The 27848-nt window shown below is 33.3% G+C and overlaps 1 protein-coding gene across 1 annotated transcript; it reads right to left on the reverse strand.

Annotated features, from left to right (window-relative positions):
* LOC115879980 (putative zinc finger protein 840) lies at positions 1–27452 on the reverse strand. Its single transcript, XM_030897053.1, has 13 exons — positions 26957–27452; positions 26641–26754; positions 26210–26326; positions 25950–26150; positions 9149–9346; positions 8833–8949; positions 8573–8773; positions 6525–6722; positions 4561–4770; positions 1194–1403; positions 666–755; positions 495–605; positions 1–424 (listed from the first exon to the last, which is right to left on the reverse strand). The coding sequence occupies exons 1-13, from the start codon at positions 26989–26991 to the stop codon at positions 346–348; spliced, it is 1881 nt and encodes a 626-aa protein (XP_030752913.1). The 5' UTR covers positions 26992–27452; the 3' UTR covers positions 1–345.
* Positions 27453–27848: the final 396 nt, after the last annotated feature.

Below are 27848 nucleotides of genomic sequence, written 5' to 3' on the forward strand. Positions count from 1 at the left end.
ATTTTATTATTTTTCTAAATACGTATTGTCTCTGATATGTAATTACAAAATGTAAATATCAAAATATGATGTAAAAATTCTTGTGTAAAAACAACAACAAAAAATTGGCTACCATAACCAAAAATTTAACCGTCATACGTCAAGAGCATCACGTGACTGCATAATGCCCAATAATAGGGTATGTACTTCTTAACTCACCGATTTGTCCCTTCACAGAACAATTCCGTCCAGAGAATGACAGATTTGATATTTACGTTAGTGGGCAATGAAAGATATCCCCTCGCAGACCAGATCGGCGGGATTAGAATGACATATTTACATAAATATGAAAATTAAATATGAAAATTAAGTGCCATCATCCGGTTCCATTTTTATAAAATCTTCTAACTTCACTTCCTTATTTACGGACAAATCTTCGGTATTTCTGGAAACAAAAAAAAAATATTTAAAACATAATATTGTATCCGTTAATAAAAATACACTTAAAAACATACTTAAAGTCATTGTGCATATCTCTATTCACAATTGGGGTGACATCATCAAATTCTGTTTTTATAAAATCTCCGGATTTTATTTCATTAGTTGCAGATATACATTCAGAACTTCTGGAATTAATAAATTACATTATTATCAATATATTAGTAAAAATACACTTAAAAACATACTTAGTGTCATTCAAAATGGTAAGTTCATCCATTTCAATTTTTAAGGAATCTAATATCACTTCATCAGTTGGAGATGTACAATCAGCATTTCTGGAAACAATAAAAAAAAATTAAATGCTAAATATGTCTCTGGGCCAATAATGGGAGGTGGTTAAATAACCAAAGGGTAGATAAATAAAATCTGTATATCGGTTATGTACAGGGTGGTCCGAAATTTAAAAACAACTCCTCGATTAATCCTGTATAATATGCCAAATACTAAAGTTTATAAAGAGCTGAGTTTACGAATTAAAGTTGATATAATTATATACAGCTTGCTAAAAAAATTATGAAAATAGGGCTAAAAATAACAAAAATATAACACTTGACAAATTTGACCAAAAATTTCTCCGTTGCGTTTTTTTGCCATTTGAGTGTGTAAAGGTTAAAAAATTAATATTATTACTAATTTAAGAATGAATAATATGGGGTCATTAATAAAGGTATTAAATGCGTCATCAACATTAATTACAATATTGATTAATTTACCTGGAATCAATATGATAACGCTTGATGTGAATTTGTAATGTCTGATTTGACGTATATTTATTGTCACACCATACACAGGCAAACCTCCGTCGCAAGTCCGGTGCCAAGTGAATTTGCTGGTGTTTGTGAAGATTTGACCTACGTGGCGTTTGGTAGCCACATGTGACACATCTGTGAACCTTTTTCAGCGATTTCTTTAATTCCTTCGCCCTAATAAAATAATTTTTAAATATTACAGTCTTGTAACTCTATAAAACAGTAAAGAGTTACTCAACAACATAATAATTTCACATATCTACCGCCTAATTCACAGACGACAACCCCTTTTAAAAATTTTAAGTGCAGAAAAGTTAGGCATATTTGCTTTACTAGTAAAAAAACACTAACAAGCTGGTTTGCATCTGAATTCTATGCCCAGCAGTCTTTACAAAAAATAACTTCCAGGTTCCATTGGGCTTAAAATTCCAAATGGAGACTTTGTAACCCAAGTGGAACCATATGATTTTTATGGAATTCGAAATTTTGGCCAAAACACGTTTTTCGTGTTACAATAACATCGCAATAAGATTTCGACATAGGACCTTTTTCCATAAAACCACCGAAACCTGAAAAAATTGAAAAGTAACCTTATCTATGGTTACTTTTTTGGAGAATAAAAGTAACATAACCAAACATTAGCGAAAAAACCTTTGTTTTTATTTTTTAGAATATAAAACAATTATTTTTATATGTATATTAGAGGCCCAGTATATAGCTGCTGAATAAAAATCGATAATTATTTTCCTTCACGTCAGATATTTATCTCTTTTAAATAATTTCCTGTTATAAAAATTTTCGGCCCATATTTCAAATTTTAAACAAATCTAATCAATATTTAAAACTTAATATTGTATCCGTTAATAAAAATACACTTAAAAAGCATGCTTAAAGTCATTGTGCATGTCTCTATTCATAATAGGGGTGACATAGTTAGTCGTAGATATACATTCAGAGCTTCTGGAATTAATGTGAATTACATTATTATCATTATACTCAATACATGAGTAAAAATACACTTAAAAACATACTTAGTGTCATTCAAAATGGAAGTAAGTTCATCCATTTCAATTTTTAAAGAATCTAATATCACTTCATCAGTTGGAGATGTACAGGGTGGACCATTTTGGTTGTTTCTATAGGGTATCTAGGAAACCGTGAGAAATATTCAAATTTTGATACTGCAGTCTCGGGTTCTTTTTTTGAAAAAATATAATGGCGCAAACGGATCGTGGCTATCTTCTTCGGTTTCGAAGCTACAGGGGGATTCTCAAATTTTGTACTTTTTGAAAATGTTCGATAGTTTGTTTATTTCATCAACCACGGAAAAATGAATTATACATTCTAAAGGCACTTTTCTGTGTAGAATGCAGTGGCGTAGTCAGACTTTTTTCGAAAAAAAATATTTTTTGAGAACTATACTTATGTTTTTTTAAATAGAACCCCCTGTATATTTTTAAATTTCCTTATTCGGCTTGGCATGGGCTTCTCGAAAATATATAACACTCTATATTTATTTTCACTATTAACCTCAACATTTTAAATTTTTCTTAAAATATCCACTTAATGGATAGTAGGCCGCGCCGAGGAACAAAGTAAACGGTTGTCATGGTGATCGGAACATACCTTTGATGGATGCGGGATCTTTCATTTCAACAGATTGATGTATTTTAAATAATAAAAAAATGGGTAAATTTGAAAATTTTGAGAAATATAATATGATTGAATGTTATATTGAGTCTAACAAACATAAGCAAATGACAGCTGATTTATATTTTGAGCGGTATCCAGAGCGCGAGCTTGGTTGCTAGCGCTCTGTGTTTGGTTACCCAGCCATTTTAAAAGGTTAGGAGACAGTTTAACCAATTTTGGATCTTTTCAAAAACCGCGTCCCAAAATATTGTCAAGGTCAAGGTGTATTACTGGTTGCATAACTGCATTACTGCTACATAACCGCAACGTGCATTGAGGAACCCGGCGAATTCGCCAGAAAGTAAAAGAAAATTACAGAATTCTTTAGAACGTTCCAGAAAGACCCGCCAGGGGGTATATAAGGCCCGCGCTTTGGCAGTTGACAGTCTGAAGTTTGATAATACCGCGCTTTAAATTGTGAAATACCGTTAGAGTAATAGTAGTTGCATAAATTGTGTTGTAAATAGTATAAGTTGTGTGTACAGAGTGAGACAAATAAATTCGTTAAGTATTTTATCGTGAGTTTAAATAGTGGACCCACGGAATCCGTAACAATATTATCAGAAAGAAGATGAAGAAAATCAATATTCATTTTTCATCATACTAATTTTTTTATTATTTAAAATACACACACTTCAATCTGTTGAAATGAAATGTTCCGCATCCATCAAAGGTATGTTCCGATCACCATGACAACCGTTTACTTTGTTCCTCGGCACGGCCTACTATCCACTAAGTGGATATTTTAAGAAAAATTTGAAATATTGAGGTTAATAGTGAAAATAAATATAGAGTGTTATATATTTTCGAGAAGCCCATGCCAAGCTGAATAAGGAAATTTAAAAATATACAGGGGGTTCTATTTAAAAAAACATAAGTATAGTTAATATCCCAAAAAATATTTTTTTCGAAAAAAGTCTGACTACGCCACTACTTCTACACAGAAAAGTGCCTTTAGAATGTATAGTTCATTTTTCCGTGGTTGATGAAATAAACAAACTATCGAACATTTTCAAAAAGTACAAAATTTGAGAATCCCCCTGTAGCTCCGAAACCGATGAAGATAGCCACGATCCGTTTGAGCCATTATATTTTTTTCAAAAAAAGAACCCGAGACTGCACTATCAAAATTTGAATATTTCTCACGGTTTCCTAGATACCCTATAGAAACAACCAAAATGGTCCATCCTGTACAACCAGCATTTCTGGAAACAATAAAAAATTTAATACTAAATATGTCTCTGGGCCAATAATGGGCGGTGGTTAAATAACCAAAAGGTAGATAAATAAAATCTGTGTATCGGTTATGTACAGGGTCGGGTGGTCCGAAATTTAAAAACAACCCCTCGATTAACCCTGTATAATATGCCAAATACTAAAGTTTATAAAAAGCTGAGTTTACGAATTAAAGTTGATATAATTATATATAGCTTGCTAAAAAAATTATGAAAATAGGGCTAAAAATAACAAAAACTCTTGATAAATTTGACCAAAAATTTCTCCGTTGCGTTTTTTTGCATTTGAGTGTGTAAAGGTTAAAGAATTAATTTTATTACTAATTTAAAAATGAATAATATGGGGTCATTAATAAAGGTATTAAATGCGTCATCAACATATCTTACAATATTGATTAATTTACCTGGAATCAATATGATTACGCTCGATGTGATTTTGTAATGTGTGATTTGACGCATATTTATTGTCACACCATACACAGGCAAACATCCGTCGCAAGTCCGGTGCCAAGTGAATTTGCTGGTGTTTGTGAAGATTTGACCTACGTGGCGTTTGGTAGCCACATGTGACACATCTGTAAACCTTTTTCTGGAATTTCGTGAATTCCTTCGCCCTAATAAAATAATTTTTAAATATTACAGTCTTGTAACTCTATAAAACAGTAAAGAGTTACTCAACAACATAATAATTTCACATATCTACCCCCTAATTCACAGACGACAACCCCTTTTAAAAATTTTAAGTACAGAAAAGTTAGGCATATTTGCTTTACTAGTAAAAAACACTAACAAGCTGGTTTGCATCTGAATTCTATGCCCCAGCAGTGTTTACAAAAAAATAACTTCCAGGTTCCATTTGGCTTAAAATGCCAAATGGAGCCTTTGTAACCCAAGTGGAACAATATGATTTTTATGGAAATCGAAATTTTGGCCAAAACACGTTTTTCGTGTTACAATAACATCGCAATAAGATTTCGACATAGGACCTTTTGCCATAAAACCACCGAAATCTAAAAATTCCAAAGTAACCTTAACTATAGTTACTTTTTTGGAGAATAAAAGTAAGATAACCAAACATTAGCCAAAAAAGCTTTGTTTTTATTTTTTAGAATATAAAACAATTATTTTTATATGTATATTAGAGGCCCAGTATATTGCTGCTGAATAAAAATCGATAATTTATTTTCCTTCACGTCAGATATTTATCTCTTTTAAATAATTTCCTGTTATAAAAATTTTCGGCCCATATTTCAAATTTTAGGTTTTTGCTACAACAGCGCCATCTTAAGTCCTCCCTTTTTTATGACCATTTTTTAATGCACGAAAATATTTCTCCTTTTCTCTACACGCCATAGTTTTTCTTAATTTTCACTAGTAATACCACTAGAGGTCAAATTATTTTCGGAATTTTTTTCGAGCCCATGAATATTTTGAAAATTATCCCGAGTCGAAGACGAGGGATAATTTTCTAAAAATATTCATGAGCGAGAAAAAATGTCGGATTTAATTTGACCTCGTGTGGTATTCGGTAAGAAAATTCCACACCAAATTGTGTTTGAAAATCAAATAATTAAAATGTGTTTTTCGCTTTTTGGTCGAATTGATTATTTAGTTACTATGACAACTAAGAGACACCTAAACTTAAAAACTATTTCAGTTTTGAAGCTGTCAAGCGGCACGGCTTAAAAAAATGTTTCGCTTCGGTCATGAAAGCAAAGAAAATATTCGCCAGGAGATTAAGCAGTTGACACCCGCGAATACTAGGAAATCGAAGTCAAGCGTATGGAAGCAGTTTACAAACTTTCATCTCAGCTTTGTAATTGAAATGTATCAAAATTATCATGTAAACAAATAAAAACCAGACTCTCAAAAATATATTCTGTCATTATAAACGTCAAAAAATTTCCACTAAAGTTTCGTGGCGCCTCGAAAAAATTTCCGGAAATTTTTTCAGTTGCCATGGTAACTAGTCAACATTAAAGCATGTTATTGGTTGAAAAGTAGAGGTGTGAAATTTTCTCTAAAACAGTATTGAAATTTGGAAAAGTTTAAACGGGATTAACCATTTTAGAACAAGCAAATTTTTTTATAAAGAATGCGTTTTTCTCAAAATATCAAAAATAAAAAAGTTTTTCCTCTTGTAAAGAAAATCCGGAGACATACTGTAGAGTAGATATTATAATTTGATTCGAAATATCATGTATATGGTAACAAATTATTCATAAAAAAATGTTTATTCCAAATATGCTAATAAACCATCTCATTCCTCTGAAAAAAATTTCACAGCACCCCCTCTGTCTCTCTCTCTCTCACTCAATCTACATTCTACGACCACCGTAAACTGCATGTAAAACAGTACTATATTTACCTGGAATCACTATGATTAGTCTTAAGGTGGTCTCTTAGGTGGCGTTTTGTCATATATTGTTTTTCGCAGTGCGCACAACCAAACAACTCTCGTTCTTCCGGTGCCAAGTGAACTGCCTCGTGTTGTTTAAGGTTTGACATATCTCGTGCTCGATAGTCACATATGGAACACCTCACCTTTTTCTGCGATTCCTTCATTCTAATAAAAGAATGGCTTAATATTACAGTGTGTATCGAAAAAGCTCCATATCATGATTTCTGTTAGAGATTTTTTTCTAATTTTTATAAAGGCGCAGGGAGAACACTCATATTAAAAATATTTCATAGATATACAAGGTCTAAGGTATTTTTAGTGTTCTTAAATGAATTGTTAAAAAGTAAATCCCTATTCCAAACATACCATGGGTTATAACCTATACTATGTAATTTTTGAAATATTAATATTGTTGTAAAAATGTGTTTAGGGTCATGTAAATCATTACTCGATTGCTGCCATACTAATACTAATTTATTCTACCTTTGTATAATATAAATTTATAATGTTCGATTGATTATTGCTATGGTTGTAAAATATTAAAACTAGGTTACTTTAATACTAATTATTGTTAAAAGCAGAGTTTACTGAATAAGCATTTGATTTGGTTGCACCACATTGTTGCGAAACCAGTCCCGCTTTAATACGACCTAGAAGAGCCTAGAAATTCGAGAACACAGCGGCTAAGAATTCTCCAGCACCGCCCAGAGCGTTCTAGTCTCCGTCGCATGCATATATATGACTATGATTTTTCCTATTAAGTGTCCATTTCACTAGTCCGAAAAAGTAGCAAATTAAGCGTTCGGCATTTAACGTTTTATGTAAAACTGGCTAGGTTTACACAAATGAAGAAGGAAATTAAAGATAAAGGATTATACTATATCCTTATTGTAGCACATTTTTAGACAATTTCTTTATTTTTAAGATTTTGATGGTCAAACATCAACAAAATATTCCTTATGTTTGGATTTGGATTAAATTTTCTCGAAAATAAAGACATAATTTAAAATTCCGTTACTATACGGAAATAGATTGAAGTATTGTGATTACAGCGATATATAATTTATATGGTTTTGTAACAAAATGCTCGCTATTTTATGGCAAATGCTGAAGCTCTGCAAACCTTAATCAAAGCACGTGTGTTTGGAATTTTGGGTGTGGCTTAACACGACAGGATCGGGCTAAGCCATAGGCAGATTTCTGAAACATAATATATATTTCCTTCGGCCACACATCCGCTTTACCCAACCCCTAAGAGCGACCCGAACAATACAGCGTAATAGACTTCTAAATCAATAGAACTTTAGAGTTAAAATACATTTAATCACATCAATCAATCAAGCAATCATTTATTGATTGATTGATTGATGTGATTAAATGTATTTCCCCTACACTCCAGATACACTCGAGAACCTCCTTCAGTAGGCTTACATTTTCTTGCAGAATTTGATTTTTTTCCTCCAGCTCCTTTATAATTCTTAATAAAAGCTGCTTTTCATTATCCCAGTAGGGTGATTTGGGTTCCAACCTTTCCATTTGGTAATTGTCATTAGCTTCATGCTGACAAGTAGCCGATTTTAGCAAACCCGACTGTATCATGCAGGCCGGATGAAAGTAGTCTGAACACTTGTAACACTGTACTAATGTTACAACTTTTTTTCCGCAATGTTTGCCGTGAGAATCTAACTTTTCTTTAGAGCGATCGTTATGTACGTCTTGACTCGACGCCATCTTATTTAACCTCCATACAAAACCTGTGTTCCACACAAAACTCATTTCATACATTGTATATATATGAAAATATTTTTGAAATGTGCACTACTATTGCTCATAATATTTTACCAAAAATAATGGAAGGAAAATATCAAATAATAAAAATCTCTAATATGGAATTTGCACAAGCGTACAATAATTTCTGGTATTACTAATTTAAGAATGAATAATATGTGACCATTAATAATGAATTAATTAAATTCATCACACATTAATATTTCTTACATTGCTAATTAATTTACCTCGAATCAATATGATTAAGCTTAATGTGATCTTGTAACCTCCGATTTGACATATATTTCTTGTCACACTGCGCACAAGCAAATATCTGTCGTTCTTCCGGCGCCAAGTGAACTTTTTCGTGTCGCCTAATGCTTGACTTATATTGTGTTTTGTAGTCACATAGGGCACATCTATATACATTTTTCTGTGATTCATTTGCCCTAAAAAATAATTTTTAAATATTATAGTCTTAATGTGTACGTAATTTGCAGAAACATACGCCTGCCGTTCCTCCTGTGACAAGTGAACCGCCTTGTGTCTGTCAAGATTTGACTTATGTATCGTTTGGTAGTTACACCTGGAACATATATGGACCTTTTTCTGCGATTTCTTCTTCCTAAAAAAATAATTTTAAGTATAGTTTTTTAACTCCGTAGAACAAGGTTCCTCAAACACATAACCTCATTTATCTACCCCTGTTATAATTCACAGATGACTGTTAAACTAACGAGATTTTTGTTAAACTGTAGCCGCATTACCCACTACCCCAATTCTACGACCACCGTAAACTGCATGTAAAACAGAACTATATTTACCTGGAACCACTATGTTTAGTCTTAAGGTGGACTTTTAGGCGGCGTTTTGTCATATATTGTTTTTCGCAGTGCGCACAACCAAACAACTCTCGTTCTTCCGGTGCCAAGTGAACTGCCTCGTGTTGTCTAAGGTTTGACATATCTCGTGCTCGATAGTGACATATGGAACACCTCACCTTTCTCTGCGATTCCTTCATTCTAATAAAAGAATGGCTTAATATTACAGTGTGTATCGAAAAAGCTCCATATCATGATTTCTGTTAGAGATTTTTTTCTAATTTTTATAAAGGCGCAGGGAGAACACTCATATTAAAAATATTTCATAGATATACAAGGTCTAAGGTATTTTTAGTGTTCTTAAATGAATTGTTAAAAAGTAAATCCCTATTCCAAACATACCATGGGTTATAACCTATACTATGTAATTTTTGAAATATTAATATTGTTGCGAAACCAGTCCCGCTTTAATATGACCTAGAAGAGCCTAGAAATTCGAGAACACAGCGGCTAAGAATTCTCCAGCACCGCCCAGAGCGTTCTAGTCTCCGTCGCACAGACGATAATAAACTACAGTGTGCTACGGTCGAGGCTTCTTGTTTTTGCTCTGTAGATAAATAAGTTTGTAAATATAGTTATAAATAGTTCTTTAAGTCTTTTATCGTTATCGTTTTTGTTAATTAGTGTTAAACAAATTGTGACTTTCTATCCACACGGAACCGACGAAAAACGTAACAATATTATTAGGATATATAGTGATTTTTTTATTAAACAAGATGTAGAAATGCGTAAACGTCTCTAAAATTGACACATTACTTCCTAAAATTAAATAGAAATTCTAGAACTAAATAAAACCACTTGGGACAGATTATGACTATGCTATGATTTTTCCTATTAAGTGTCCATTTTACTAGTCCAAAAAAGTAGCAAATTAAGCGTTCGGCATTTAACGTTTTATGTAAAACTGGCTAGGTTTGCACAAATGAAGAAGGAAATTAAAGATAAAGGATTATACTATATCCTTATTGTAGCACATTTTTAGACAATTTCTTTATTTTTAAGATTTTGATGGTCAAACATCAACAAAATATTCGTTATGTTAGGATTTGGACTAAATTTTCTCGAAAATAAAGACATAATTTAAAATTCCGTTTCAATACGGAAATAGATTGAAGTTTTGTGATTACAGTGATATATAATTTATATGGTTTTGTAACAAATTGCTCGCTATTTTATGGCAAATGCTGAAGCTCTGCAAACCTTAATCCGAGGGGTGAACACTTAGGGGATTTATGGTGTACACATGAGAGGATTTCCAGGGGATGTACCGGGGATGTAGTGGATGTACCGAGGATGTAGTGGATGTACCGAGGATGTACTAGAGGATGTAGGGGATGTACCGAGGATGTAGGGGATGTATCGAGGATGTACTAGAGGATGTAGGGGATGTACCGAGGATTTACCGGTGATGTATTTCGAATTATTTGGGGCGTAATTTGCCGAATGCGATGTTTCAAGTCATCCAAATTTGTGGGTTGTCTTTTGAATACATTTTCCATAAGGTATCCTCTTCGGTATCTTCTTAAAAAAGGTTTTTTTCTAATATTTTTTTTTACTTTTTAATTTTTAAATGCGAATAACTCCAAAAAGCTTGGATTTGGGTATAGCACTTACATGGAAAATATTCAGAATTTTAAGAGCAATTCAAAAATGCAGAAAAATAATAATTATGTTGCCACGAGGGTTGCCATTAAAAGAAATTGTTTTGGACATAGCATTTTTGAGAAACCCTGTATAATATTCATTTTTTGCATAATCTGCCCCGGAAAAATTAAAATAATTGATGTGGCCGAGCGATTTCCAAAAAATGTGGTTCTCGAGATGTTGATATTTATTCAATATTTTACAACCACCCTGTACGAAATCAAATAAGATCGAATATCGATATTGTGAATATAGATAGATATAGATATTTCCGATATGAAGTATTCATAAAGAGATATAGCGGTATCTGTTATATCGATAGCTATATCGATATTTATGGACCAATATATCGTTACTTGGTTTTCACGTATGTGAATTAGCTTGTGCACATCCGTTTTTCTCAATGAATTTATTAAATAAAGTTTGCACAAGCCGATTTTCACAAGCCGATTTGCACAAATTTCATGGGAGTGAAAATGGACCTTTATTTAATATATCGATAAAAATATCGATACTCAAGGCTTTGTGGCTCACCCCTACTCATAACCTCAAAATATCTCGCAAAATGTATGTATAAGTCAGATATATAGCCTTTAATCCATATCTCTGGTATAAGTTTATGCAAAAATGTGTTTGTGTGTGTTCATATCTTATTGCATAGTGCCGTAAGCGTTATGAATTAAAGGGAAGTGTGTGTAAATAATTATTATTGTACCCTCTATACGTCAAAAACGAAGTTCATAAATGCGAATGCCTTTAACGTTGCCTATTTTTAGGTCTGTTTTATAAATTAGATCCTCGGTAGCTACTAGATCTCATTTTTATTTGGGGTTCAAAACACGAGATTGGTAACTTTGCACATAATATAGGGCTTTACGCATGACTAAGTTATTTTTTCCGCCGACATAAACTGCATAAACCGAGGCATAAACTGCTGTTATACAGGGTAAGTCTTAAATAAGTGCAAATATTTTCAGGGGTGGCATATTTTGACCCCAGGAACACGTCTATGATGTTTTTTTTGCAAATAAAATATGTTGAAAATCGTGCATTTTCTTTTAAATTTCCCTGTATATGTTTCGAAAACTTTTTAGAACTGCCTGTTCACCGCTAATTTTCCCACGTTATAAATTCTTAATCTCTGATATTACCATAGTTACAGCTTTACTCTATGGTTACGGCACTAAAAGGGATGCAAATACAGAAAAAAATCAGGTGGCTATCAAAATTAAAAAAAATCAATTTTTTTTTAAATTTTCAAACTTAAATAACTCGGTTATTTTGGACTTATTTGAAAAATGGTAAAGAAAAAATATGTTTCTTTTATCGAGATCTACCAGCCCTGAAAATATTTGCACCTATTTAAGACTCACCCTGTATAATAAAAGTAACGGCGAATTGTTGTAGGCACAATAATAGCCGAGATTGTACAGCTCTGGCAAGATTTGATATGTGTTGGCGCGCCTTAGTTCGATTCTCGATGACCCCATATAATTTTTTTAAATGGTTTTGATTTTTTTTTGTCCTTTTAAATTCAACAAAAATATTAGGTGTCAACTATATTACTAGCCAATAAATTGTAGAGGTTTGAGAAATTTTGTGTAGTTATACATATAATAAAGCTCGTAATAAAGTGGGAGATCGTTCTAACATAAATAACAATTCCGGTTTCGTCGTAAGTAAAGTAACCTTAATTTTGTTATTTTAAAAAAAAACACCCTGTAAATTTTTATATCCCTCTAGTAAATGTAAGTCGAAATGGTGCTTCATCTTTTTTTTATATATTTAATAGTTTCGGAGATAGTATCGTTCAAAATTTTAACTTTCTTTTTACCATTCAAATAAAATTTAAAAAAAATATATACAGTGTGTCCAAGATAAGTATATCTCGGAAAGTATTTTAGATACGTAAAACGGTTCATCACGAAAATTATTCTAAATGTATTGCGTACACATGAGAGGATTTCCAGGGGATGTACCGTGGATGTACTAGAGGATGTAGGGGATGTACCGGGGATGTACCGAGGATGTAGTGGATGTACCGAGGATGTAGGGGATGTACTAGGGGATGTACCGAGGATGTAGGGGATGTACCGAGGATGTAGGGGATGTACCGAGGATGTACTGGAGGATGTAGGGGATGTACTAAGGATAGAGGATGTAGGTGTACACTTTTTGCCCTATGTGTTTACCCCTCGCCTTAATCAAGCCTTAATCAAAGCACGTGTGTTTGGAATTTTGGGTGTGGCTTAACACGACAGGATCTTCCCCTAGGAGATGCAAGACCTTGTCGTTGGTGGGGAAGCTCCTGGTCAGGTGCTGGGGGGAATCCCCTTTAGCACTTGGCTTGGTCTAAGAAGCATCTCACTCATCGTCTTGTCTCTGACTGTAGTGTCGTGGCCAGGGAATTGCACCAAGACATATAACGATACCGGGCGGGGCTACGGACAGCCTCAACCTTGGGGCACCGGGGGGCACCCCATTGTATTTTACCCCTTACTTCTACATGCGGGGCTCTGTAGAAGTGGACCGACTGTCCCTAGCGACTCATAGGAACACTATGAGATCTGATAATAATAGTAATAAAAACATTACCGGTGAAGCTGTGGGGAAACCCCCTAGCGACACTGGGAACAGTAACAATGAAAGTTCCAATGGGCCAAACCCAAAGAGAACTACAGGAGAGGTGGCTGACACTTGCGTGAGACCATCCTCCGCAAGTGGCATACAAGCTACCACCTCCTCCAAGGGTCGGGAGCCTACCTCCTACCTCTAAACCCAACAGGCGACACAAGCTACCGTTTCGTCTACCCCTCCTGGATCGTAGCTCCTCGACTGTGAGGGACACGGGTCTCCGTAGGAAGTCCTGGGACTGTATGATGAGTTATAACTCAAGAAAGGGGGACACAATAGATCTCTATGGTCGCAGAGATTAACCCCCCTCCCACTTATTCTAATTCTTCTAATTCTAATTCTAACACGACAGGATCGGGCTAAGCCATAGGCAGATTTCTGAAATATAATATATATTTCCTTTGACCACACATCCGCTTCACTCGACCCCTAAGAGCGACCCGAACAATACAGCGTAATAGACTTTTAAATCAATAGAACTTTAGAGTTAAAATACATTTAATCACATCAATCAATCAATCAATCATTTATTTATTTCCACAAAACAATGTACAATTGTATAGGAATAGTCAATAAATTATTAAAGCTAACAGAAATATACCGTATGATCGAGAAAAAACGGCGTCCAGTTGGCTAGGAAATGACGATCGATGACATCTCCCATATAAATTTACATTTAAAATGACAGCGATCTTCGTTTCCCAGCCAACTAGACGCCATTTTTTTTCGATCATACGGTATAATACAAAATATACAAAAACAAACACAACAGATCATAATAAAATTATCATATACGTAGGCCTCATGTTATAATTTGCAGGTATTCCTCCACAGTATAAAAGTTCATTCCCAACCGAGGAGGCAACCGCGGTGGCAATATGGTGTACAAATCCGTGGCATTAGTGGCAATAATTGGCAATAATTGGCATTACTTTTACATACTTACGTGTATTTTTGGCATTAGTATTGGCATTAGTTTGGAATTAGCTAAATAATATTTGCTGCATTAAAAATCAATTTTCAGATAAGTTCTTTTGTAAAAACAGATTTTAATACATAATTATAATTAATATATTAAATATACTTGTGTAAGGTGAAAGGTTAGTCAAAAATAAAATTAATAATCGTGTGCACGTGAAATAATCAAAGTAAAGGCGATAGTTAAGGAAACTTTGGTAAAGGTAAGTCGTTGTAATAATAAGTCGGTGTGTATACAGAGTGTCCCAGGCTGAGTGTACATTAGAAGTTTCTAGAGAACTAGAGACTAACAATATCTAGATGGGAGATCTTTTGCACATCATTGTTTCACAACGAGATCTATCGATTAAAAATATTTTCAATATGACGGAACTTCCGGAAATGCCGGATGTTGGCGGCAACTTTCTTATTTTAAATGGGTGCCACCATTTTTTATTACATACTTAAATTCTCTGTAAAATTTTATGAATTTTGGTATTAAACTCTATACCTAGCATCTAGCATTAACCGTTTTTGAGAAAAAAAATATTTAAAATTTTTAGACGAAAAAAACTGCCTGTCAAAAATATGTCTATAGCCTAAACGTCAAATTTACTGATTACCACAGCCACTGTTCCATAAAGAGAAGACATGTGTTACAACCTATCTATTTCAAAAATTAAATTGTTCGAATGTCATATAATAAGGGCCATGCAACTGTCATGGAATTGAGCGATTAAAAAATTATCATAAATCATCTTTTTCAAATGGAAACCCATTTTTTATTTTACTAGTGATTTTTCAAATCGTTTACATGTTCTTATACCTAAAATAAATCGTTTTTAAATTGTTTAAGATTTATATAGTTTTGAAACGTATATTTTTCTTGATTTTAACCAGTAGCCTATGACTTTAAACGTCAAGTGATGTAAATCAATAGATTAGGCCATGTCATAATGTGACACTTTGTTAAAAAATCAGTATGTTATCGATTACCATTTCCAGGCCAACTTTGCAATGATTTTTTTTAGATCATACGGTATATTATTAATAATATCAACTATTAGATATCACTAAAGAGCGAAAATACGAGATATATTTTTATAAATACACTTTTTTCCATAGCAACTGTTAAAATTGCCTTATATCTATCAAAAAATAGTAGATAAAATAGTACTTTAACCGCAAGGGTAGATTAAATGATACTTTAACAGCGAGGATAGGTTAGAATTTTAGAATTTAGAATGAGTGGGAGGGGGGTTAATCACTTCGACCTTACAGATCCATTGTGTCCCCCTTTCTTGAATCATAACTCATCATACAGTCCCAGGGCTTTGACAAAAGCCAGTATCTGGGACGGTTTTATAGAGGGTAGTTCTCCATCTCCAATATCAGTCGTACCAAAGTTCATGGCACGAATGGTTGTCATCTCGGCGCACTCAGTGATGAGGTGTACTGGTGTTTCCCCATCTTCCCCACAGAATCTGCATTCGCCGTTTCTTCTTAGTTTCAATCTACTGAGGTGTTCGTTGAGGAGACAGTGTCCTGTTAAAAACCCCGTGACAATCCGAAGATTGTTCTTACTCAGACCCAGGAAGATCTGTGATTTTTCTTCATCATAAGCCCTCAGAAACTTCTTCGAGTGTCTTAGACCATTGGAAAATTTCCATTCCAGGTTGCGGATGGAATCTTCCAAGTTCTTGAGTTCCGCCTTGAGTTGGTTACCACTTGGAAAGCAGAACGGTTCTGGTTCAGTTAGTGGAGTGTTCGCTGCTTTCCTAGCTAGATTATTTGCTTTTTCATTGCCTTCTATCCCTTGGTGAGCAGGCACCCAGTGTAGGAGGACTTTGTTTTCTTTGCCTAATTTATTCAGCTTCTCTATGCATTCTTTGACCAATTTCGAATTGATTGATACTGAGTTGATCGCCTTTAACGCTGCTTGACTATCGACAAGGTGGCTATTTCTTGTTTCCGATAGTTCCTATCTAAGATAAGTTGTATGCATCTTTCGATAGCGTAGATTTCTGCCTGTAGGATACTAGGGTAAGTGCCGATTGGTTCGGAGTATTTAGCTCTCGGCCCAAACACTCCGATCCCTGTTCCCGTATTGGTTTTGGAAGCATCAGTATACCAAGTTATGGTATGGTCTTTTAACTGCTGGGCAAGCGTTTCGCTCTTCCAATCCTTTTTATTGCTCAATACTACATGGAGATGTTTCTCAAAGTTGTACGTTCTTAGCATATCGTCCACTGGGAGTTGCAGGAGTGGTATTTCCTTTTTGAGGGTGTTCCAAGCCCCTGATCTGACAATTCTCCCAGTACTAATTCCGTTAGTGACCATTCTAATCATTGTCGCATTGGCATATCTACCAATGACAATGTGCAGTGGTGTTAGATCTAGAATGACCTCCATTGCTGCTGTTGGACAGGTTCTCATGGCTCCTGTGATGCAAACACATGAGCCATGAGAACATAGGTTAAAAACTTTATTTCTTCTCGCACGTTTTTTAATTGTTTCCATTTTTGAAAATTTTTATATTCCTTTTCATAAGTTATTCGGGATTTAAATGGAAGTAGTTTGGATATGGCGTTTGTCGCCTCAGCCTGAATATCTGTTGGTAATTTACTTATTTCCATTTCTGGGTCCAATTCAATCAGCAATCGACACGAAAGAGAATTAAAAAATATTGACTCAAAACTGACAACTAAAGAGACAGCTTTATTTATTTGTCAAATTACATAGAAACCAACGCCAACCCAGCACAATATTTTTTCTTCTCGTAATAAATTCCTTGAAATAATAATTTCTGAATATTTTTTAAAACGTAACTCGCTATAGAAAAAAAATATTGTTTTATACACGACGATAAAATGGTATTTTATCGTCGTGTTATTTTAAATAACTATTTTAAACTTTTAAGCAGCAGTATTTATAAAATAGAAAATTCAAATAATTCGTTTTCTGACAGATGGAAATAAATTATCTGACTGTTTGACACTTAATGTCAAAGGAAGCTAGATAAAATCAAGAGAAATATACGTTTTCAAACTAAATCTTAAATAACTTAAAAACGATTTATTTTAGGTGTAGGAACATGCACAGTTAAAAAGTAACGAATTGAAAACCCTTTTCACTAGTGAAATAAAAAACGTAGATTTCCATTTGAAAAAAAAATGATTCATGATAATTTTTTAATCGCTCAATTCCATGACAGCTACCGCCATTATTACATGACATTTGAACAATTTAATTTTTGAAATAGATAGCCATATGTCTTCTCTTTATGCCACAGTGACTGTTGTAGTCACTAAATTTGACTTTTATTTGACTATAAAAATTTTTTTGACAGGTACTTTTTTCCGTCCAAAAATTTTAATGTTTTTTTCTCAAAAACGGTTAATGTTAGGTATTTAACATCAGTGAGTGTTTATCATCAGTATTCATAAAATTTTACAGAGAATTTAAGTATGTAATAAAAAATGGGGTCACCCATTTAAAATAAGAAAGTTGCTGTCAACTTCCGGTAGTATTTCCGGAAGCGCCGCCATATTGAAAATATTTTTAATCCATAGATCTCGTTGTAAAACTTCTTCTTCTTACAGTGCCATACTCTCTACAGAGCGTCGGCTACCTTTCGCATGTACTTGTGATGTGTGTCATCAGTATTTCACAAGTACACGCGGTGGCCGGCCGTAGCGCAAGCAGTTAGTGTGTCGATCTGCGGTGCGAGAGATGGGATGGTACTGGGTACTGGGTTCGATCCCCAGCCAGTACGGTTGCTTTATTTATTTAAATAAAAATAATTATTTATCTAAATAAAGCGACCAGCGAGCCGCCATGCGCCGCCTCAAGGAAGGCAATAGCAAACCACCTGAGTATATTTGCCTTGTACAGCCTCTCAAATAGTGCCGTTCGGATTCGGCGTTAAACTGTAGGTCCCGTGTACTTGTGAAATATGTTGTAAAAACAATGGACAAAAAACAATTTTTGGTGACCCATAATTTGTTATTGAACACCACTTTTTCTCCTTGTTGACGTTGACTTGTCGCCATTTTATTTCTTTTTGTTTACACGCTGCAGTTTGCTTTGTAAATTTAATACATAAATTATTTAGGCAAATATAGGTCTTTGATAAAACTCTTTGGAGTAACGTGTAGGTAAGTGTTGATAAATAAGTTTTTTTTTCATCTTAACATGCTCATTGTCATTCTCCTGATTTAGGTGACAGAAAAGGATCATCAAATCAAATTGAATTTTATATTTCTTCATCCCAGGACCGATGATACCTTCCTAAATATCAACGAGATGAGCCATCGGAAGAAAGGGACCATAGTACAAAACAGAAAGGTGATCTTTTTTCTTTCCACTTAGGATATTGAAATTATTATATACTGTAGTCGTGTTCGGTATTATGCTCTGAGAAATATAAATAAAGAACAACAGATATAAAGCATCCCAGAGGAAAAGAGAGGCAATACCTGTACTCTCTCTCTGATATTTGTGAAAGTTACGGCAAAGTATTGTTGTAAATGTCATCTTTTTTAATCGACTACTGAAAACTTTGAGCAAAAGATGACACTTTCAACAATACCCTGACAGATATCAGAGACGATACAAGTTTTTACTCTCTTTTCCCCTGGAATACTTTAATTTATTATTCTTTGTTTATCTAGATTTCTAAGAGCACTATGAACGAACTCAGCTTGTATGTTTGAAATAATCGTCCAGTTAGCTTAAAAAATGATGATCGATGACATTTCCTATATAATTTTACTTTCAAAATTATGATATATATATATATGTATGTATATGGTATGTATATATATATATATATATATATATGTATATTGTATATGTATATACATACATATATATGTATGTATGTTATATATGTATATGTGTATATGTATATATATTGGCTATATATGTATATGTATACACATATATGTACATACATACACATACATGCTATTGACATATTACACATACATATATTACATATATATTACATATTATTACATATATATATATATACACATACATACATATATTGATATGTATATGTAATATACATATATATCCTATTATGTATAATGCTGCTATATATATATATATATATACATACATATATATATATGTATATAATATATATATTAATATATATACATACATATACTATGTATATGCTCTTATATATCTTGATCTACCTGTAACATTATTCTTTTAATTTTATTAATTTATTTTTGGTGAAATTCATTTCTGTTGTATATTTGATATTGATATTAAACACATATTTTTAAAAAATGGTGTATTTTTTGAGTTTTTATCTATGTCATAATTAAAAATAAATGAAGAATTAAAAATGTTTATTTTTTTAAACTTCCCGCCATGCGTGACAATCTAGTCCGTAGTTCCTACAAGCGATATTGGGGGCGCTAGTAGCAGTAGACTTGTCAACAGTGTCAAATTTAAACGTCAATTTCACTTTCCAATATTTAGCAAGGCGCTCGCACTTCTCCTTGTGTATGTGTTTTGTGGTACTGGGTACTGGGTTCGATCCCCAGCCAGTACGGTTGCTTTATTTATTTAAATAAAAATAATTATTTATCTAAATAGAGCGACCAGCGAGCCGCCATGCGCCACCTCAATGAAGGCAATAGCAAACCACCTTGAGTATATTTACCTTGTACAGCCTCTCAAATAGTGCCGATCGGATTCGGCGTTAAACTGTAGGTCCCGTGTACTTGTGAAATACGTTGTAAAACAATGACGTGCAAACAATCTCCGATCTAGATATTGTGGTTCTCTAGAAACTTCTAATGCACGCTCAGCCTGGAACACCCTGTATACAAAATATGGATAAATGTATATGACCTAAAAAGCATGATATCGATACAGTCCAAAAAACTTATTTTTTACGGCCCAGTTGAACTGGCGGGTGTTGCACAATTTATTAAAAGACATGACCTTGTTAACATAAAGAAAATATTTAAATCAATTTGTAAATAGTTTCTATACGTTTTATTTGTTTTTAAAATTTTATATCGGCTATGCTTCGTTGAAGTAAAACAATTAAAAACATGATTTGTAGTAGAAAGATGATCTCATTGATTTGTTGCTAGTTTGATATAAGAATAAAGATATGTTTTTTTATGGGTGTTTTAATTTCATTTGAGAGGCCAAATTTTTTGTCATACCACTGACGACCGGCTGACCACGAAGATAGGGTACATATCGCTATTACGTTTGTTTTATATAAGACTGTAATTATGATTTGGATATATTTAATAAGGTAATATATAAAAGTGCATATTTTCTTTAATTTAAAATGATGTTCTTCAGTGACATTCTCCATAAAATTTTACATATAAAATGACAGCGATCTTTATTTCACAGCCATCGCTAACACCGTTTTTTTGGATCATATAATAATTTCCCAGATCATATAATAATTTTCCAAAATATGCATAGTACCTTATTAAGCAAATATCAATTTTAACTACAACTAACCTAGAAAACTAACGAAATGGCGACCACTGTTACATCAGAAATTACACGGTACGGTTTGGCATTGTCAAAGGAATTAGTGGCATTGTTGGCATTAGTATGGAAATTACTAAAATTAATTGGCAGTAGTTGGCATTATTTGGCAATAGATGGCATTATTTGGCAATAGATGGCATTATTTGGCAATAGATGGCATTTTTGACATTAGTTGGCAATTTTTGGCATTAATTTGGCAATGGTGTAAAAAAATTTAGCCGCGGTTGTCCACTCGTTCCCAACAAATAATTTTTTAAATTTAACTTAAATTTGTTTAGTGTCTTACAGGATTTAATTTTAATAGGAAGATTATTAAACATATAAGGTCCTATATTGTGTGGTGATCGATAAGCCACCTAAGATTTACAAATACTTATATGCAAATCCAAGGCGCTTCTCGTACTAAAACTATGTACATTACAATTTCTCTTAAATTTATCATAGTTGAGAAAAACGTATAGACACACTTCATATATGAACAAAGACGGAAGGGTTAAAATACTAAATTTGTTAAAGTAGTCCCTACAACTCTGTGAGGGCGCTATACCTGCCAGAGACCGTATACACCTCTTTTGAGCAATGAAGACATCTCGAGAAAGAGTTGACCAACCCCAAAAACAGACACCGTACCTCAATTTTGCATCGACATTAGCAAAATAAACTTGTTTTAATTGATCTGATGTTAGAACTGATTTTAGTTGCCTTAAGACATAACTTGGGGAGCCTATTTTAGGTACGAGTTGAGCACAATGTGCTTTCCAGTTAAGGCTGGAGTCAATGTAAAGTCCAAGGTATTTAGTAGTCTCACTAAAAGAAATATTTTTATTATCTAATTTGACCTCCATTTCACTAACAGACCTCTGTGCATGATCAAAACGCATAAGCATTGTTTTGGTGGGGTTTGGCCTTAATTTTGGCCAATTGTCTTAATTAAATTATTACAATTCTGCTCTAAAGATACTTCGGACTTGTCTGATATTAAAGATGACACATCGTCGGCAAAAGCTGTAAAAACGCTGGCATCATATATTTTATCAAATTGATTTATATATAAAATAAAAAATATTGGACCCAGGATTGAACCCTGGGGGACGCCAATGGAAATATCAATAGAATTGGATGCAAAGTTTCTAATGTTATTTTTATAGTCAATATTTTGAAGCGAAACATATTGTTGTCTTTCAGTTAAAAAAGATTTGGTCCATCCAAACGAGTTACCGCAAAAGCCATATTTGCAATTATTAATAAGAATTTATCTAGATCAATACAGTCGAATGCCCTACTGTGATCACAAAAAATCCTCTAAATCCATGTTGGTTCTCTGACAACACCCCCGTATTATTCAGATGTTGAAGCAAACGATTCAAAAAAACATATTCAAAGATTTTTGAAAGAACTGATGGCACCAAAATTGGCCTAGAGTTTTCAACATTGCACTCGTTTCCGCCCTTCAATATTGGAATAACTTTTCCTATTTTTAACCGGTTTGGGAACTCCCCAGAACAAAATGAAAGACCGATAAGTAAGTGGTTTTATAATGAACATTAATACTTGTTTAATTAGAAAATTAAGAATGTCATCAAACTCACTAGACCTAGAGTTTTTTAGTTTTCCTTATCCAAATAAATCCAGATTTGAGACCATTTTATAAGCAGGCGAAGAAGAAGCATATTAAACTAGTTAGGGATACAAAAAGAATATTTTATCAAAACAAAATTTTTTCATCAGCTAATACAACTAAGGCCTGTTGGCAAGTCGTTAACCAAATGACAAATAAAAGAATGCAACAACATGATATTGTCTTGCGTGACCATAACAATGAGTTGATTGAAGATCCAACAACGTTAGCCAATGTATTTAATAACTTTTTTAAAAATATTGAAATTGTTAATAAAATGAGTAGATCTGGCACTCTACCCGATTTTCCATCTGTCACTGACAATAATTTTAGCCTTTGTCCATATACAGACAATGAACTTGGGGAATTGCTTCTGCATACAAATCTTTTAAATTACTACTTGAAGTTTTAACATCACATAAAACCCAACTCTTTGAACCGTTTTCTTTGTAAGTTTTATGCAAGGGAAAATGTGAATTAAAGTAATATTGGAATATATTGAAAAAACATTCGAAAGATTCAGACATTGTTACGTTATCATACACAGAAGTCCAAGCTTCAGCGGCCAAAAATCGTTTAAAATTAAAAATCGCTTCCTCGTTATAATTTCTTTTCCACAAATTGACTTTACTTGATTTCCCTAAGCAGATGTTAAACTCTCCCAAAGTTGTTCTGTGGTCCGAAAAGGTATTATCAGTTACACAAGAAATAAAATAATGATTATTGCTAAATACGTGATCAATACAGGCAACAGACGTATCGGTTATCTGGGTTGGCCACCCACCCCTGTAAAGTAGTCCATACGAGGCAAATATGTTACTTAGTTTCACAAAATTTATACATTACTTGTTAAAATAATTAAAATTAAAATCACCACAAACAATAATATCACAATCAGGACAAAATATATAATCTATAACTTCTTGAATATTCTTAAAAAATACTAGTTTATTAGTTTTTTAAATTATAGTTTTTTATGGTTGGGTTTTTTGATTCGCCACTATCTTCACGGCTCATATTTACATTACTTGGTGCTAACCCTACTTAGGGGTACGGGAACGAGGAAAGTAGTACTTTCCTCGTTCCCGCCAAATCCAATTTTTCACTGATTTGTTTACCTTTTTTGTGCTGCTGTATTTCCTTGTCCCTACACTCGAGAACCTCCTTCAGTAGGCTTACATTTTCTTGCAGAATTTGATTTTTTTCCTCCAGCTCCTTTATAATTCTTAATAAAAGCTGCTTTTCATTATCCCAGTAGGGTGATTTGGATTCCAACCGTCCCATTTGGTAATTGTCATTAGCTTCATGTCGACAAGTAGCCGATTTTAGCAAACCCGTCTGTATCATGCAGGCCAGATGAAAGTAGTCTGAACACTTGTGACACTGTATTGATGTTACAACTTTTTTTCCGCAATGTTTGCAGTTTCTCTCGCGAGAATCTAACTTTTCTTTAGAGCGATCGTTATGTACGTCTTGACCAGAGAGAAACTAATAACTAAAGTGAGGGGGCTTGTGGAATAGGGCATTTCGTAGACAAGTTTATTTTGTCACCGCGCATCCCAGACGCGCATAGCGTTTAGGCGGTCAAAAAAGGAAGTTTTCAACTTTGCAAGTTAAACATTTGACAGGATTAATTAAATTGTCAGTAGCTTTTTCTATTTCTTAGCTCTAGAAGGAGATAACGAAAATCTGTTGATAAACGGAGCAAATCGGAGTAATAAATTGTTTTTAACTGAATATGCCTGTTCTTTTAGCTTGTCAGAAGAGAAGATTATTGTCATTATTGATTATTTCAGATTCCACGATTATTCGGCATTTTTGTAATTTTTGTTTTGTGGTTGAGACCCAGGCAAAACGTTTCCTTTAAAGGTAAGTTTTATCTCGGTAATTATTTTAACATACCTAATAGTAATAGTGAGTGCACATAATAATCGTATATTGCTAATTTATTTTTTTTAATTTAAAACATCACATTCTTTTCTGATACCTATGGAACGACTAGGTATTACACCTGGTATTATTTCCAGTAATACAAATTATTTTCTTTAACTGCTAGGTTCTTGTTATAGAATAAAGACTATCAAAAACATTGAATACCTACGGGATACCTACTGATACTCTGTGCGAGCTCCCAACCCTGCTTCCCTGTTCACTCCCAATCAAGTTAGATAAAAAAATATACTGAAGATCGCAGCCTTGAGTTGGAGTATGGCAAGGAGTATGGAGTTAAATAAATTATTATGTTCCTACACAGTATTTTATTTATAGGTTTTAATGCTTTAAAGTCTAATAATAAATTTTCGTTGTCAACAAAATAATCTAAAAAAACTACGAAGATTTCTTATTATAAACTTGAAAGATTAAGATTCGGTTCAAATATACAAATTTTAAATTTTTGGCGCCAGTATTTAGGTATGAATGCAACCTACTATATCGAAAATGCGCTCATAGTTCGGGTTAGACGCCAAAGGCCGCGCCACTAACACAGTCTTCAAAAATTAACGCCATCTTATTTAACCTCCATACCAAACATGTGTTCCACACAAAACTCATTTCATACATTGCATATATATGAAAATATTTTTGAAATGTGCACTACTATTGCCCATAATATTTTACCAAAAATAATGGAAGGAAAATATCAAATAATAAAAATCTCTAATATGGAATTTGCACAAGCGTAAAATAATTTCTGGTATTACTAATTTCAAGAATTAAGTAGGATTTATAAACTCACAGTTGGATTTGGCTTTGGCGTTGGCGCCGCCGCCCAATTCTTAAAACTGTATATTACCATAAGAGCATTTATAAACACGGTTGGCGTTGGCTTTGGCGCCCGGTTGCCGTCGGACTTGAATTATGTTTAACTTTTTACCGTTCGCGGCGGTTCGCCGTCCGTAGCACGACGTAGCAAATGACGTTACAGCCAATAGAATAGTAAAGAGCGATCACGTGATGCTTTGTTTACATCTAGTTTTGAAGTATGGGAATTCCAAATTTTCCCAATAACCCTAATAGGGTAATTTCATCAAGACCATTACTTTCCAAATCCATAATTAAAAATCTCGAACAAAAAACCAAAACCACTATAGACTCTGCTACTCTCAAGTAAAAAGTAAACAAAAATGTAAGGTTAGATCTGCCCAAAACGGCCAAAGCCAACTGTCAACCGTCGAGTTTATAAATGCGATTTTGCGGCGCTACGAACGGTCGACGGCAACTCCAACGCCAACGCCAAATCCAAAGCCAACTGTAGAGTTTATAAATCGACCTTGAATAATATGTGACCATTAATAATTAATTGATTAAATTCATCATTAATATTTCTTACATTGCTAATTAATTTACCTCGAATCAATATGATTAAACTTAATGTGATCTTGTAACCTCTGATTACACATATATTTTTTGTCACACTGTGCACAAGCAAATATCTGTCGTTCTTCCGGCGTCAAGTGAACTTTCTCGTGTCGCCTAAGACTTGACTTATATTGTGTTTGGTAGTCACATAGGGCACATCTATATACATTTTTCTGTGATTCATTTGCCCTAAAAAATAATTTTTAAATATTATAGTCTTAATGTGTACTTAATTTGCAGAAACATACGCCTGCCGTTCTTCCTGTGGCAAGTGAAGCGCCTTGTGTCTGTGAAGATTTGACTTACATATCGTTTGGTAGTTACACATGGAACATATATGGACCTTTTTCCGCGATTTCTTCGTCCTAAAAAAATAATTTTAAGTATATTTTTGTAACTCCGTAGAACAAGGCTCCTCAAACATATAACCTCATTTATCTACCCCTGTTATAATTCACAGATGACTGTTAAACTAACGAGATTTTTGTTAAACTGTAGCTGCATTACCAATGTTTGTTTCTTGTGTGTATAAAAGCACTCACGGTGATATGCCATTAACAGGAACGTACAATAAACATCTTATTAAACCAAACACTTTTTCTCTTTATGTGTAATACTTTTTCTCCCTCTCGTATAGTTAGCAATAAATTAAAACAAATATTTACAAAAATATACTTACAGTTCTAACTTATTATCTGATGATACACCATTTATATTTTCTTCTGAAACAATATTTTCTTGTTTAACATCTCCCACACTCACTAATTTGTTATTAGAAGCACTATCTGTAGGGCTGTAACATAAAATTTCACAGTACATGTACTTTCTAACTTGTACTTAAATATCAACTTATTATCAGCAAAATCTGGTTTCGATACATAAAATAAATCATTGACCCTCTCAAAACAATACCTCTCAAGGTATGACTCAAAACTCAAAATTTCTACATAATGCGATTATATATTAATTATTATATTATAAGGATTAATACTTACGGTTTTAAATCTAATACTTCATCTATTTTATCCATAGTTTCTAATAAAAAAGTCAGTACCAGAAAAAAAAGAAACTGTGTTCAGTTCGGCTGTAAGCTACATCCAGCATGTGGAAATAAAATTTATAAGAATATCTTGAATAGGCCCAAATACAGAGAGCAATGGAGCATACCCATTAATATAACTTTGATATAACACATATTCAGACGTGTTATCATTTATATTTTATGTATACATAAGTAATATAGAAACTTATAATATGAATTTTTAAATGTATTTGCAGGTATTTGATCATAGAATAATTAACTCATAATCATAGATAAAAGAAAATAATCTACTATTAACTCATAATTAACTGTATTAGATCTTCACCAACAAAACAATCAACAATCCGCAGCACAACTTTTTCCAAACAAAAACAAAATCAAGAAGCGTCCACAGCAGGGTTGCCAACCGTAAAACCATAGCGTAAAACTTTTTTCCCTCGTACATAGACAGCTAAAAATCCTTTGTAAAAATCTCGTATTTCGCTATAAAAAGGATAAAAACCTCGTACATTTAATAAACATTTAAAATAACTGCAATAAAGACAAAAATTTGCACTAAACATATTAATCTGTTAATTGAAGTTAAATGAGAAAACATGTTAATAAATAATTTGACCACGAGATTTAAAAAATAGGTAATTCATTCTAAAAAAAATAAAAAATAGGTTCAATCATTTATTAGTTAGTCTATAAAATTACATGTGTAGTTTATATGTATTTAAGGTTTAAGCCTATATGTGAAGTATCTCCTTTGGACAATCCTCATTAATGCTATAAAATATTACCCAAGCCGACGTAAAAAGTCACGTTAAAGTATCAAATCATCTTTTATCAAAATCTTGTAC

Source organism: Sitophilus oryzae, unplaced genomic scaffold (genome assembly GCF_002938485.1).
Source record: "Sitophilus oryzae breed Bouriz unplaced genomic scaffold, Soryzae_2.0 scaffold_1604_pilon_pilon, whole genome shotgun sequence".
Lineage (NCBI taxonomy): Eukaryota > Metazoa > Arthropoda > Insecta > Coleoptera > Curculionidae > Sitophilus > Sitophilus oryzae.